Below are 13472 nucleotides of genomic sequence, written 5' to 3' on the forward strand. Positions count from 1 at the left end.
ATAATTATGGTCAATAGGGCAATAGATTGTGCAAATTTCAGCACAATCAAAAAAAACATTTTTTTTGGGTTGGATCATTTCGCATGGAATGCCCCATATATCAATGAGGAAAATTTTCTTTGCCAGTAGATAAATAACAGTATAAGAATTCTTTGACGATAACTGGCAATTTTATACATTTTAATTAAATTGTTAGTTATCGTCAAAGAATTCTTATACTGTTATTTATATATCAATATATAACGTTAGCGATTAGTTAAGTCTATCGATAACATGAAGAAGTCCGACAAAAATAAATTCAGGGGCTTATGTACTTCTCAACAGGTCATCAACTGACAGTATTCAACAGCCAGTCCACTATTCAAGTAGGCGGCCGATGGAATCGCAGCAAGGGCAGAGTGGAACGTCCATTCCTAGGCGTGATAGCCGGACTGGTTGTTAATGGTGCCAGGATTTTAGAGTTGGCGGCGGGTAAAGATGGCAAAGTTACAGCCAGAGGGGACGTGCAACTTCTGCCGGCCGGAAGTCTTTTAGATCGTGCCCCGCCGCTACAAAGAATGCAACAGGTATGCCCTTTTGAACTAATCCAGGTAATTTCAGTAATTTTAATTTATAGTAATTTCAATGGCCGTTAATCAATCTAATTTGTAGACGCCCGCGTCCGGTTTTCCCGGCGTCATGGACGACCTCATATTCTCCGGCGCAGGAAGTGGCTGCGCCGGAGACGACGAGGACGAGGAGTGCACTCCGATCTACGAGTCAGGTTCCGGTAAGTGTAAGTAATATTTCCGAAGGCGTAAGTAATCTATTCTGCACGTTTTCCCCGCGAGGGTATCGTCTTTTCGAAATATACCGCATGTTTTTATCATTACACGCGGTATTCAATTGAAAAACAATTTTCAGTGTGCATCTAATAATTGTAATTAAAAATTCTCAAAAGTACGTACTACTTCAGCTTTATTTTTTCACGAGTTTAATATTGTATCTTCGTGTAAACATTATTGATCGTTTTGATGTTTATCCATAGAAATAGGTCTAGCATGAAGTAAAGGTTGAATTCTAAAAATAAAAATAAGAATAATATGATTTTTATTTTAAAAACTTGTCATATCATCATTATTAAAATACACTTAATAAAATATATTTATTAAAATATATTTATTAAAATTCTATAATATATAAATATATATACTGAATTCACATGTACCTAGATAAAATTTATATAGTGGAGTACATAATGATATTTGCAACAAAATTTTCATTTACGGTTTTGCAATAGGATTATTAGATCAAGATTTATTTTCAAAAAACTTACTTTCTCGATAGCGCTCGTGAACCAGTCGCTACATATATAAGAGACCGAGTATCGATCTCCGTTGTGTTGTATGAAAGGAGAGAAGTTTAGCACTCCCCTAGACAAGGATGGATTACACATGTACTGGTAGGCACTGTCGTCAGTTGACGGCACTTACCACACATTTTTTTTGCTTATTAATAATATCAACAGTGAAATTTGTTCGATTATGAAGCAGGATATTTTAATTTTATTTTCTTATAACAAAGTAATCATATTTTTTTCTATTGATAAATTGAATAAACTGTTGGACGTTGTTTGTTACAACAATAAAATATGTGGTTACGACTGAAAATTGTTTAAAAGTTTAACAGTTTAAAAGTTTAAAAGTTTCAGATTTTTCGTTTCTTCTATACGTACTAAAGATACTCAGGAATAATTAATATTTAAAATATTTCGCAATTTTGTTTTCAATCATATATAACAAAGAAGAGGAGATAATAATGAAGAATTTGTCATATTGATACGAACAAAAAATACATTAATACAAATTAAACTATTAATAAGTAGTTGTACGCGTACAATTTGCCATTAAATAAACCAAATCTAGTCTCTCACTAAATAAATCGTATTAATCAACCGAAAAACTTGCTTTCAAACCATTTTAATTCTCTATGTTCAAAAGTAAAAATTATATTTTAAAAAATCAAAGGTGTAATCTTTCGTTCCTATAAAATGTACATCTAAAAGAATTATTTTAAATTAAAATGAGAAATAAATTTACTTATTTTGATTGATTAGATTCTGTTCGCAAAACTCCTCTTAAGTTGTCATTGATATCGATTCCTTTTTCCGCATTACATCACACATGAAGAAGGGCGTCCCCGTTATACACTCACGCATCACATACTCAACACGCATCGCACGTATCGCATGGCATGGTCCACCTTTTCGTCTTCATGCTCGCCCGGTTGTATCTTCGATTCATTTACATATTCGCCGGCCGGAGAAATAAAACCTGACTCTGTTTCCTCTTCTCTTTTTCCAACAAACCTCTTGCAACGGACTGAGGCCCCGCTTCAAATTCCTCTCCGACTAACTAAAAACTAAATTAACATCGTCACGTTAATGAGACACGATAACCATGGATGATGGTCGAACGTTACATCTGGTCGCTTCGCAACGCAGCGAGATACGCATCGCGAAATTTCCGCGCGATCCAATTATCCGGGATAATTGGAGAATTCCTCAAAAGGAATTTATACTTTGAATCATTACTTTACACGACTTATTTTTTATAACATCATTATTCTTTATTTTTAGACGGTTCGTAATTAAACGGTGCATAGCTAATAACTATTATTTTTTATTATTATCTGATATGTATGGAATAAATAAAAATTTTGACAATATCAGATAAGAGGTATATTTGCAATTATTTTAAAAGCAGTGATACGGTGCAGAATATGAAATTTTGTTGTGTATGTAATTACTTTGTGTCGTGTTACACATTTCGTTTGTCCGTACACTATGATCGTATACGTTCATCTTAATAATTGCGTCGTTTCTATTTCCAGATGACATCATTACGCCAGTATACGTGGCGCCCACACGATCGCCAACGACATTGAGGCCGAAGCTACACAAGGAAAATATTCAAGAGCGTCCATCCTGCGACGACGAGGAAGACTGCGAAGAGGGCTCCGGTGATCCCAGAACAACGGAAGAAATTTTTGTCACCTCAGCTACCGGTCCGTATTTCATCAACATCGTTCTGCCTAATAATTCTAAGTATCTTTCTTTCGGCAAACAGTCGCAAAAAAAATCAATGTTTCATAAATCCTCCTTCTTACATTTCGAAGACGAGACTTCGCACAATTATGAAGAATTTATTTCTAAACCGCTTTAAATTCATGTCTTCAAAAAAATTAATATTATATTGTATATAAATTAATATATGTAACCTATATATTATAGAAAATTCATCATAAAATCACACGTAGACAAGCATCGACCTATCTCCCAGTTATCGGCTTTAAATACAAAGAACCCCTCCTTACGGAAATACGACGTAGGCGTCTTCTTCGTGTTCGTAACGACTTTTTGTGACGCGCGCAACCATCGCCTACCGTGAAAATAACACCACTCTGTTGCCGGGGGCGACATTCCTTTCAGTAATAACATTCGCCCCGTCGAGTCACGACGTCAAACCGGATACTCTGTCCTTAATTCGATCCGAACGTAAAATCACGTGAAAACATCTTTGAAATCCAAAACATTTTGTTTAATACACAGCATTCATAGAGAATTCTTTATCGCGTCTTTTTGCACGTATGTCTACCCGAATTTATAATTTTAATACGTGATTGTGAAATAGAACGTTACTAAAATAGAGTGCGTGTATTGTTTAAAAATCGATACCGAAGCACAAAGCCTAGCGTGTTTAAACTCTAAGACATCCTTATGAGTTGATATTTAAAGTAACGCAGTTACAAAGAGTTCCTTCGTTGCAAGGCAGTAGATAATACAAACATATGGTACAAGTGGTAACTTATTAAAACGACTTATCGTCAAATGTCAGAAAAGATTATGAAATTTTTTTACACCGGACAATAAATCTGTGTTATGTATAGATATCAGAATTAGAGAAACCTAATTATTGCTGCCTTGAAATGTCACTTATGAGCTTCATTTTAAGAGAAATGTCGCGGTACGCGGTATCTAGTATCTGAAATACGAGACTATGTGCTAAACGCGAAAGATGATCCGCATGTAAAGTACTATTTTTGTTCCTGAAAAAATTGATAGATGAGTAGATAAATTAGCGTGTTACTTTAAGAACGTTTCGCTCGAATGCATATGTATGATACGATACGTTCCTGATGCCTTCGGGACCGCTCGGCTCGTAACGTTTCCTGCTTACGCACGCGTGAATATTTGCCGGCCTACGCACGCGTAAATATTGCCGCCTCCGCACGTTTCACATCCCGTCCCTTTCGCTTCCATGCCCTCTCCTCCCTACCTCCTCCACCTCTTCCGCCTTCCTCCTGTACCATCCCCTCCGCGCGATAGAACGAGGCGAAAGCAGCCCTCTGACGCACTATTTTTTTTTTCCTACCCTCTTGCTTTCTGTCGCAGATATCAGCTCGGTGACGTACACGACGCCCCGCGAGTACTCGACGAGTCACATCAGCACCCAGACGACGTCGGGGTCGTCGACAACATTGAGCCGCGACGTCGTCACCGTCTCCGTCCAATACAATGTGTCGACCACAGACCTCGAGACCAGCCATAGCAGGTGCGTGCGTCTGTCACCGACGTTAACGTTCGCAATTGAGCGACGGATAACCGGATAATCATTTGCAATCGCTCATGCACATCGATTAGTCGTTACCGGGGGAATCTACACGTTTTTCGCATTCGCCGAATCGCCATAATGTCCATTTTCCACCAGAATCTCATCACGTGGAACGTGTAGTCTAAATTATTCCCTGATCAATTAATACGTATTCATAGAATCCTTTAAAAGCTTCCCTTTTACGTTGAATATTGGAAAAGTCTCAAAATTGCAAGCATCGTTAACGAGGTAAAGCTCAATTAACAGGATCAATTTGCCTCTCTTAAAAATACATGTGAATTGATACACATCTCAAGTTTAAAAATTCAGAGTTGTAAAATTTAACGTTAGCAGTTTTCAATCCGTATTTTGGTCACGATTTGATTCATCGTAATCGAGTAATTTGCCTGAAAAAATTCAGATTTCTGTGCGTTTGAACGAGAAATGTTACTAACATATGTCACGCAGCAACCGTCCGTGATTGACGATAGAAAACCGCGGAATTAATTAAAACTGTGGTTTATCCATAAACGTGGTTAATTCCGAATGATAATTAAAATTAAATGGTCGTCGCTTACGCTTTACAGCAGCGTCGTGACGCATCGATCGACAACTGTGACGACGCAGACGACCACGACGGAAATGACGGAACCGCCGCCACCGCCTCCGCCGCCGGTGTACCCGCCGATACCCACTCCGCCCAAGAACAACAATAATAAGCGGATCACGTCCGAGGCGGCTGAAAATGCCGCGCTTATAATCGGCATAATCTCCGCCGCGCTGATAGCGATCATCCTGATCATCCTGATAATCCTCAAGTTTAAGAACCGGCCGGAGACGAGCTACAAGGTCGACGAGACGAAGACGTTTTGTCAGGATCCGAACGCGGCCCTACTGGGCGCCGCGAGCTCCGGCCAGCCCTTCAACGGCGCCCTGAAGAACGGCGCCAACGGCAGCAAAACCAACAAGAAGCGAGAACTGATAGACATTAAAGAGTGGTACGTGTAAAGGGGGGTATCTCCACACTGGGCAGAACGTTGCCTTGTGCTCGAGATTTGTGTACAGGACGTGGCCAAGAACGTCACCTTTCGTCGTTGTAAAGGACCGAGGATTGAGAGAGGCACAGAAGAGTATGCGAAACGATTCTTCACGTGTCTCGCGGGTGTGCAAAGAAAATGTGCTCGCTAATCGGAGCACTCTCGGGGAGGACCTTTATTTAAATATTAATCAAGTCTAGACGAGAATCTCCCAAGATTCCAGATTCCCTAAGGATCTATCTTGAAGCTCGACGATTTCGGTATAACGCGAAAAGTGATCGAGTATTCTCCGAGAGAAACTTCCTCGAATTGATCATTGCGTAAACGATTTTCATGGAAATGCCTCGTAAAATCAGATCAACGGTGAATACTACGTAGTTGCGCGTGCGAGAACGATCTCTCGGTTACGAGTGAAGAAGAGCACGTTTAGAAAATCCTCGTGATAGCTTACAGGAGGACCGGTGTAAAAAAAATTACGATTCAATAAAAATCCTCTCGTACTCTTCTATGCGAAAAGGATCCAAACGTACGAGAGACGATCAGCGATCAGGTATCCTCGATAAAGTACGTTTTCTAAGAACTTTAAGATCAGGATCGATAGGTTATACATCTAGAAGAAAGAACAATATTTGCTTTTTGAGGAAAACATAACGAAATCGGAATTATGCTATCTTGGAAATATATGAAACTTCTCTTTAATTCTAATGCGAATTAAAGCGAAATCGATCGCACTTAGGAAGGTCGAGCTACACGCTCTCGCAAACAAAGCCAACGAGTCGCGAGGTACCGATTAACGATCTAGCGCTGTTCCTCTTGTTTCCTCGACGCGAAATCTCAGAACAAAATTTAGGCATGTAGGCAGGGATCGAGCATCGATCACAAACGTTTCAAAAGGATTTTTTTCTTTTATTTATCGCAAATTTTTTCGAACTACATTTTCCGAGTAACGCTTGTTAGCACTGCTCGATTCTTTGTCGTAATTAATACTTAATGACAAGTCGGCAATCAGAAGATCAGCATTCGTGTTCAATAAAAGGCAGCTTTTCTGCCTCGATCTAGAACGATTTCCCCACGAGGAACGAAGAGAAAAAACGGACGCAAAGATCGTGGAATTAATCGTAGGAATTAATTAAAAAGAAAGGAACGTTGAAGGTGATATTAGCAGTGACTGATTCGGACGAATCTTAGGAAGCAACCTGCACCGATGTAGGTAGGCTATTTTTATTATTTAACGGATTTTACTTCCAACATCCTCTCTGTGAGTGCGACATTAGATCGTCCTCAAGTACGTCGAAATATATTAACTTTGAATTTATGTAATAATCTCTATTTATCCCTATTTTATAGAGTTAAATTATCTATCCATTAAAAGTTAGACAATAAGATGTTCGAAAATAATTTGTACGATCTTTTAAATAAAAAACAATACTTTAAGTAAGAAACTAAAAGAATCGTGCATAAATGTTTCATACTGTTTATTGCTGTAAGATTTTATGAATGTTATAAAAGCCCGGAAAAGTTAATAATGTGTAGAGAGAAAGAGGGGAATTATATTATTTTACATAAAATATTTATTTATTTAATTTAATTTAATATATAAAGAATGTTGATATGACTTGTGCAGATTCATTGATTTAAAATATAAAGAGCTGCATAGAAGAAGGAATATTTTAATTTTTTGCAGGATTATATTTTATCTAAAAAATATATTATTTAATTAAATTTGTTTGTATAATTAAATATATATGTATTTATATCCATAAATATTGATAAATTACGAGGTAAATTATAAAATGTGATATCCCTAAATATATTTTGTTAATTAGCTAATACATTGATAAAGTGTTAAAACATTATTTATACACACGTAATATTTTACGATAGTAAAATTTAAAATTGCGTTCTATTCTCGACGTACTGTTTATGAGAATAAGATGTTGGAAGTGAAATGTTAGGGACGGAAGCGTCATGATCGAATGATGATCGCATTCTATTCTATTCATACATTCATTATTGTATAGAAAGCGAGCAGATATATATATGTATATGACACACACATACTTATTGATTATGTTATGCGTGTATAAATTGTTTGACGAATTAAATAGATTTTATTAAAATCTGTTTTCAGTGAAGAATACATGACGCATATAATAAGAGTTTCGTTCTCGAAGAATTCGAGTGTGAAATACATTTATGAGGAATATCATACCTATAAATTTATCGATAATATTTGCAAATATTCTAATACAAATATATTTATTATCTCTATTGTGGTGTATGTTTGTAAACAAGAGACACTGGTTTTAACCATAATCTTTATATTTCTCCATTATAAATTTGCGATATTATATTTTCAAGGAATAATTTTGTTTGAAAAAATGGGATTCTTTGCATGGAAGATTTTTATTAATTTTACAAAAAATAGATATTACGAAGTTTATTTAAAATAGCAAGTTTCATAAATCTATACCGTTATATATTCTACAAGTAATAGATTTCTCGTTGATGTACAAATGTTAAAATAAATTACTTTAGAGGCTATATTTTCCCCAAATAAATTCATGTAGCTCATTCGATGTAGCTCATGTGTTGTCGCGTATTAATTAATATGCTCGATATTTCTCATTCACCTATATATTGCACACTCGAATGTGTTTCACGCGAGATTGTACGTAAGTGACTCTTATACATATGGAAAGTATTTGTAAGTAATCCGAGAGGAAGGACAAACTTGACGAATAGGTGATTCATATATAGCATACGCAAATATGCTTATACATAAATACAGGGTGTGTGAATGCAGTATTGCCAGTACGAGTTAGGTGACGTTTGACCGAGTCGTATAATCACGTCGAGCATGATTGCACGGCGCATCGCAAGTGCACCGAGTCGTTTCTACCAAATTGCATTGTCTCCTCCTAATTGAGATTCACGATACGCTCGTTTTTTTATACAGGTCTACCTAGGTATCGCGCATCGTTTCTTCTCGGCTATAAACTCTACGATGTAAAAGTCCTTCGATCAGCATTACAATAACATCACGTCATCTCCATTGAAAAAGAATCCAAGATTCTTGTTGAATTGATTCTTGAAAATTGATAGGAGAATTTATAGACGAGGATATTAGCGGTACTTTGGTGCATTCTGTGTAATAGCTGTATGTTGTTAACTTAGTATTACTATTAACAAGGTTAATCGTTGACGTAGTTGGCGATAATAAAGATTTTTTAAAACCTATTCTGTAAAACCAAGATCAAACAAGATATGTTAAGGATTGAAAGATAATTTATTATCCCTCCATATATTAATGTAGTTAATCAGTTATACGATTAATGTTTTAAAGAACGATTTATAAAGGAAACATGCGCTCTTATGTAAACTGAAACGTAATTAATCTAATTATTGTTATTATTAACATAATTGATCTTTAACGCAATTAGCGAAAATGTTTAGTTCATAAAAAACAGTGAAATAATTTACAATTCAACAGACGAAATATTAATAACGATGTTATTAATTTACGATTTTCAAGTAACTTTATTTTTACACGATTAATAGTATTGCCATTAAATTATTTAAAAGAAACTTTAAAAGAAAAACTAATCAATTTTATCTAAATCGAACTGGCAACAATAGCAATCTTTCAGGAAAAATTAATCACGTTTATTTTTACTTTCTCATAATGTGTGGTAATTGTTTCGAGGTAAAAGAATCGATCGTTACTATTAACGTGGCTGACAATTAACATGGTTAATAGTAATAACAAGGCGACGCTTGTCGCAGATAAAGAAGCAATAAATAAACGGGGCTTAGCATTTAAGCTGATCTAAAGCGCGGTAGCACGTTTGATTCCCGTAATGTTGCTCCGCCCGACTCTCGAGCGCTCGTGACAACTCTCCGCATACATGGGAGATCTTGTTCTTTTTGGTTAAATTTTTTTTACGCCTGTCCTCTTCCGTTTTAGTTATGGAAAGCGTAGAAAAATGCTACCGAGGAGAACAAATCTTCAATGAGCGAATGGAACGGAAGAGTGTGTGCAAATTGTCATTCAAACGCACGCCAGGGATGAGTAAAATACCAAGAGATATTTCCAAAAGAAACGAATATATACCTTTTAAATATTTTTCACAATTTTCTGCACGCTTACTCGAGAAGCGTATAAATAATCGTTCGATTATTACCTAACCATACAGAGATATTGCATCGGAATTAATCAAATTTAACTGAACACGGTTCTCGGTTATATGTGAAGGTCTCTACCTTTTAATTTACAAAAAAAGGTTTGTCGACCTCTGTAACACATATACGTCTTCAACGTATTAATCATTGTAAGAATTCATTGAAAACTCCTTCATTTTATAAGAAAAGAATAGGAGAGCTCATTACTCTTGCGGGATATCCCTAATATTTTGTATTGACAGAATAGTACTGTAGATCGAATAGGCATGTCATTGAAGCTACCTCTAATATTTGAGGATGGAAATAGTACTTTGCCCATCACTGGTCGAGACTGTCCCTCGGCGATTAATCGAAGGCGAAAGAAAAACGTCCGATTGTTATAAAGTGCTCTCGAATATTTTGTAAGTCGTGATCCTCGTTCTGTAATGCACTCTTCCTACGAGCGAATCGTTCTTCTTTAGATTAGATCACGCTGTTCTACGAGATCTTGAAATCGGTTGCTAATATCGATAGCTTCTCTTATCTCTTTCTCTGTCTCTCTCTCTTTCTCTCTTTCTCTGTATCTATATAGCTTATTCGCCGTCTCTCTGAACGGTGAAATAACAGATATGATTAACAAGTCGATAATACGCACGTATCTCGAAGTAACAATCCTCAGGGAAGAACAATTAACGCGATCAATCGGGATTAATCGATTATTGACTATTAGCAGCGATAGATATTTACTGATTGCGGATTTTTTCCAAAAGTCCCTCTATCGAGTATATACTCTCTATCAAGTGACGGTCTTTCTGCTTTAGCTCAATTCACAGATTTACAATCCATTGAGAATTTTATTAATCAGACTTGAGGTAGATAATAATTAATTTTTTCAAGTTGATCCTCTATCTGGCGAGTAAGTCAATCTTCAACGAGATTACGATAGATTCAGCGGCGAAACGCGTACACATTCCTGCAAGCTGACGCTTCAAATAAGCTTTTTTAATCGCACAAAAGCTCAGATCCACTTATGAGGCAAAAAGTGCCGTTCTCGATCATCGCAATCCGCATTTTGTGCGGATCGTTTTTATTACGCTTAACGAGACACAATAAATCTTAACTATCTCGTCTTCGCTAAACTTGCAATCGTTCACCCCCTCCTCCCACACACACCCTCTCGTCTCATCCCACCTCTCAAAATCATTTATGGATAAGCAAATCGATGTGTGAATTTTGTACATATGTTTATGTGGCTGAACCTTGCGTGTATGGGCAGTTTTAACGATACATCGCTAACAACGATATTTCGTGTGAAAAGAAAGTTTCTTCAATCTCGCATATATGTGCGCTTTCCGTTGATAATCGATTGATTTTTAAGTGATTGACATTTCGTGTGAAATGAAAACTGAACTATGATTGCTGTTCCTTAATGATGATCTTCGTGAGATAATGGCGTCATTAAGAAAAATCTTTCTTCTTTCCATTCTCTTGTTCCTTAAGAGAACGCGCTCTTTAGCAACAAGAAACTTTAGACATATTGTTATCACTGCCCTCCGATTCTCTATCTGCATATCCTTCGATGTACTGACGACTAACGTTTATACTAAACTAAATTAACTTCTACAAAGATATATTTAGTGAGCAGTGTTACTCTAACTATTAACTTATACACTATGTCGAATTTAAAAATGTGTCGCGTATAAGCGCTGGAGCAGTCGGATTCGTTCGTAACTGAGTACATTAATTTCTATTTATTTTCCTCATTTGCGCGATTCCACGGATAAACGTGAACAAAAGTGAAGCTTCTATCCAAATATTTAGCATTCACGAATATTTCGCAAAATATATTAAATAGAGAAATATTTTCAACTTTTTTAAGAAACGAAAGAGACGAAAAATTATCCCGATTTAAATGAGAGATGTAATAACAACTAACACGTCCAAAACCAAAGATAGGAAGTTATAATATGATTATTTGTTGAAAATAATTATTTACAGCAGTGTTAACAACAATCGAGAAATCTTTTATAATAATAAGAGAAGAAATCGCGTGATTAAACATGAAAATGTCATGATAATTATAAGATATAGTTAACATTGTTTTAGTCAAAATATCTCTGTTATTAATATGATAATAATAATTATTATATTGTTATTTACATAAAATTTTGCTGTCAATACAATTATTGATAGCGATATTATTTATGTTATATATATTATGTGCGTTGTTTATTATTATGAAATTACGAAAATATTCAAACGGCAAATTGTTCGAATATTGGCGGCTCTAGCGAACGCTTCACCACAAGCTATCGATTATCCGTAGTATGACAAGAGTTGAAATTTTTACGATTACACGAATCGTAAGAAGAGAAAACAGCGGTATCAGATCGCACGAAAATTAATCGCGAATTTTGTAATCCTAACTTTGCTATAGCCTTCATCTAATAAAACGAATATGCATTTCAAAACTCTCTTCGTATATTAAATGTTGCAACAAGTTGCAACGAAATGTAAAATTTCTACTATAAATTTCCAAGAATTATTCTCATTATATCAAAAATACTATAAAAGTTACCTTTAGTATTGAAAATAAAATAAAACTGTCTTTTCATAAATAATCCGGATCTTTTGAAGATAACTATATATAGTTTTAAGAAGGATGCTAATGAACAATGAGAATAATACTTTGGACATCAATAATTCTAAACAAATTGTTGCAACATTTGATAATTAATCCTAGAGATTACTACTAGAAGTGCATATTTATTTATCGTCGATATGGTAAAGTTGCAATGTCGAAATGTCACCGCTGTTTAACGGACACACAACCCGATAATACCTGGAAAACGATAAGAGACGAAAAAAAACGCTCACTCACAGCTGTATCTAGAGTTGCTATAGCTAGATGGAATTATATTTTACATTGTACAGTTGTACGTATATGAATGCACTATAAATTAGATAGTAAACTACATTCGTGGGGGCGAGACGAAGAGATGAAAACGGAGAGAGATCGAACTAAGAGAGAGATGTGTTATAGCACGAGAGAAATGAATCCTGCGAAGTTCCACAGAAGCGGACACATTTTTATTGTCGGCTGACTGCGAATTTCATACGACATATGTATGTATAATAGAGACGTGTATACACACGCAAGAGGCTGATTCGTATCGATGAAAGAAATCCGCCGTCGAGCGGATCGTGTTATACAAATCGGGGCTACGAGTCACTGCGAGAAACAAGAGAGAAAAAAAAGATATATGCGATTTCCACTACTGTGAAGACATGATCAGGCAAGGATAAAAACTGATATAATTTTGCCGAGTTCAGATTCGGATAGCACGGGTTCGCGATTATGACGCTCATGTGATATCGTGTATATCAATATTTGCGAATAGCTGAAACGCAAGATCCTTCCTCGCATATCTGCGACATCGAGAATCGAAGAATTGTGCGCCGTTTTCGATATCTACTTTCCCGGTGTCCGTCGCAATTTATTTATAAGGCGACATTTCGATCTTTCCGGTAAATTTTATCCCCGTAGACTCAATTGACATCTCGTATCTCGTTTTTTCTTCGCGAGGACAAGCCCCAGTGCGCTAACACGGTCCCGCGGCGGTATCGGAATCGGCCGTTGAAC

The 13472-nt window shown here is 36.2% G+C and overlaps 1 protein-coding gene and 1 non-coding gene across 6 annotated transcripts in view; both read left to right on the forward strand.

Moving 5' to 3' along the window:
- The window catches only part of LOC112455712 (neurexin-1), a 202097-nt gene extending 194733 nt beyond the window's left edge, over positions 1-7364 (forward strand). For 3 of the 5 annotated variants that reach the window (XM_025017815.1, XM_025017818.1, XM_025017817.1), the window contains 5 exons: positions 325-566; positions 652-775; positions 2872-3045; positions 4433-4592; positions 5219-7364. In XM_025017815.1, coding sequence (XP_024873583.1) covers positions 325-566; positions 652-775; positions 2872-3045; positions 4433-4592; positions 5219-5639 — 1121 coding nt within the window. In that variant the 3' untranslated portion in view covers positions 5640-7364. The remainder of the gene's footprint in view (positions 1-324; positions 567-651; positions 776-2871; positions 3046-4432; positions 4593-5218) is intronic. The other 2 variants (XM_025017816.1, XM_025017819.1) reach the window with 1 other exon arrangement.
- On the forward strand, positions 1379-1484 carry LOC112455785. The gene has a single exon (XR_003040894.1). It is a non-coding gene; the product is annotated as a U6atac minor spliceosomal RNA (small nuclear RNA).
- Positions 7365-13472: the final 6108 nt, after the last annotated feature.

This window comes from Temnothorax curvispinosus, unplaced genomic scaffold (genome assembly GCF_003070985.1).
Source record: "Temnothorax curvispinosus isolate PA1 unplaced genomic scaffold, ASM307098v1 QBEX01006326.1, whole genome shotgun sequence".
In the NCBI taxonomy this organism is placed as follows: Eukaryota; Metazoa; Arthropoda; class Insecta; order Hymenoptera; family Formicidae; genus Temnothorax; species Temnothorax curvispinosus.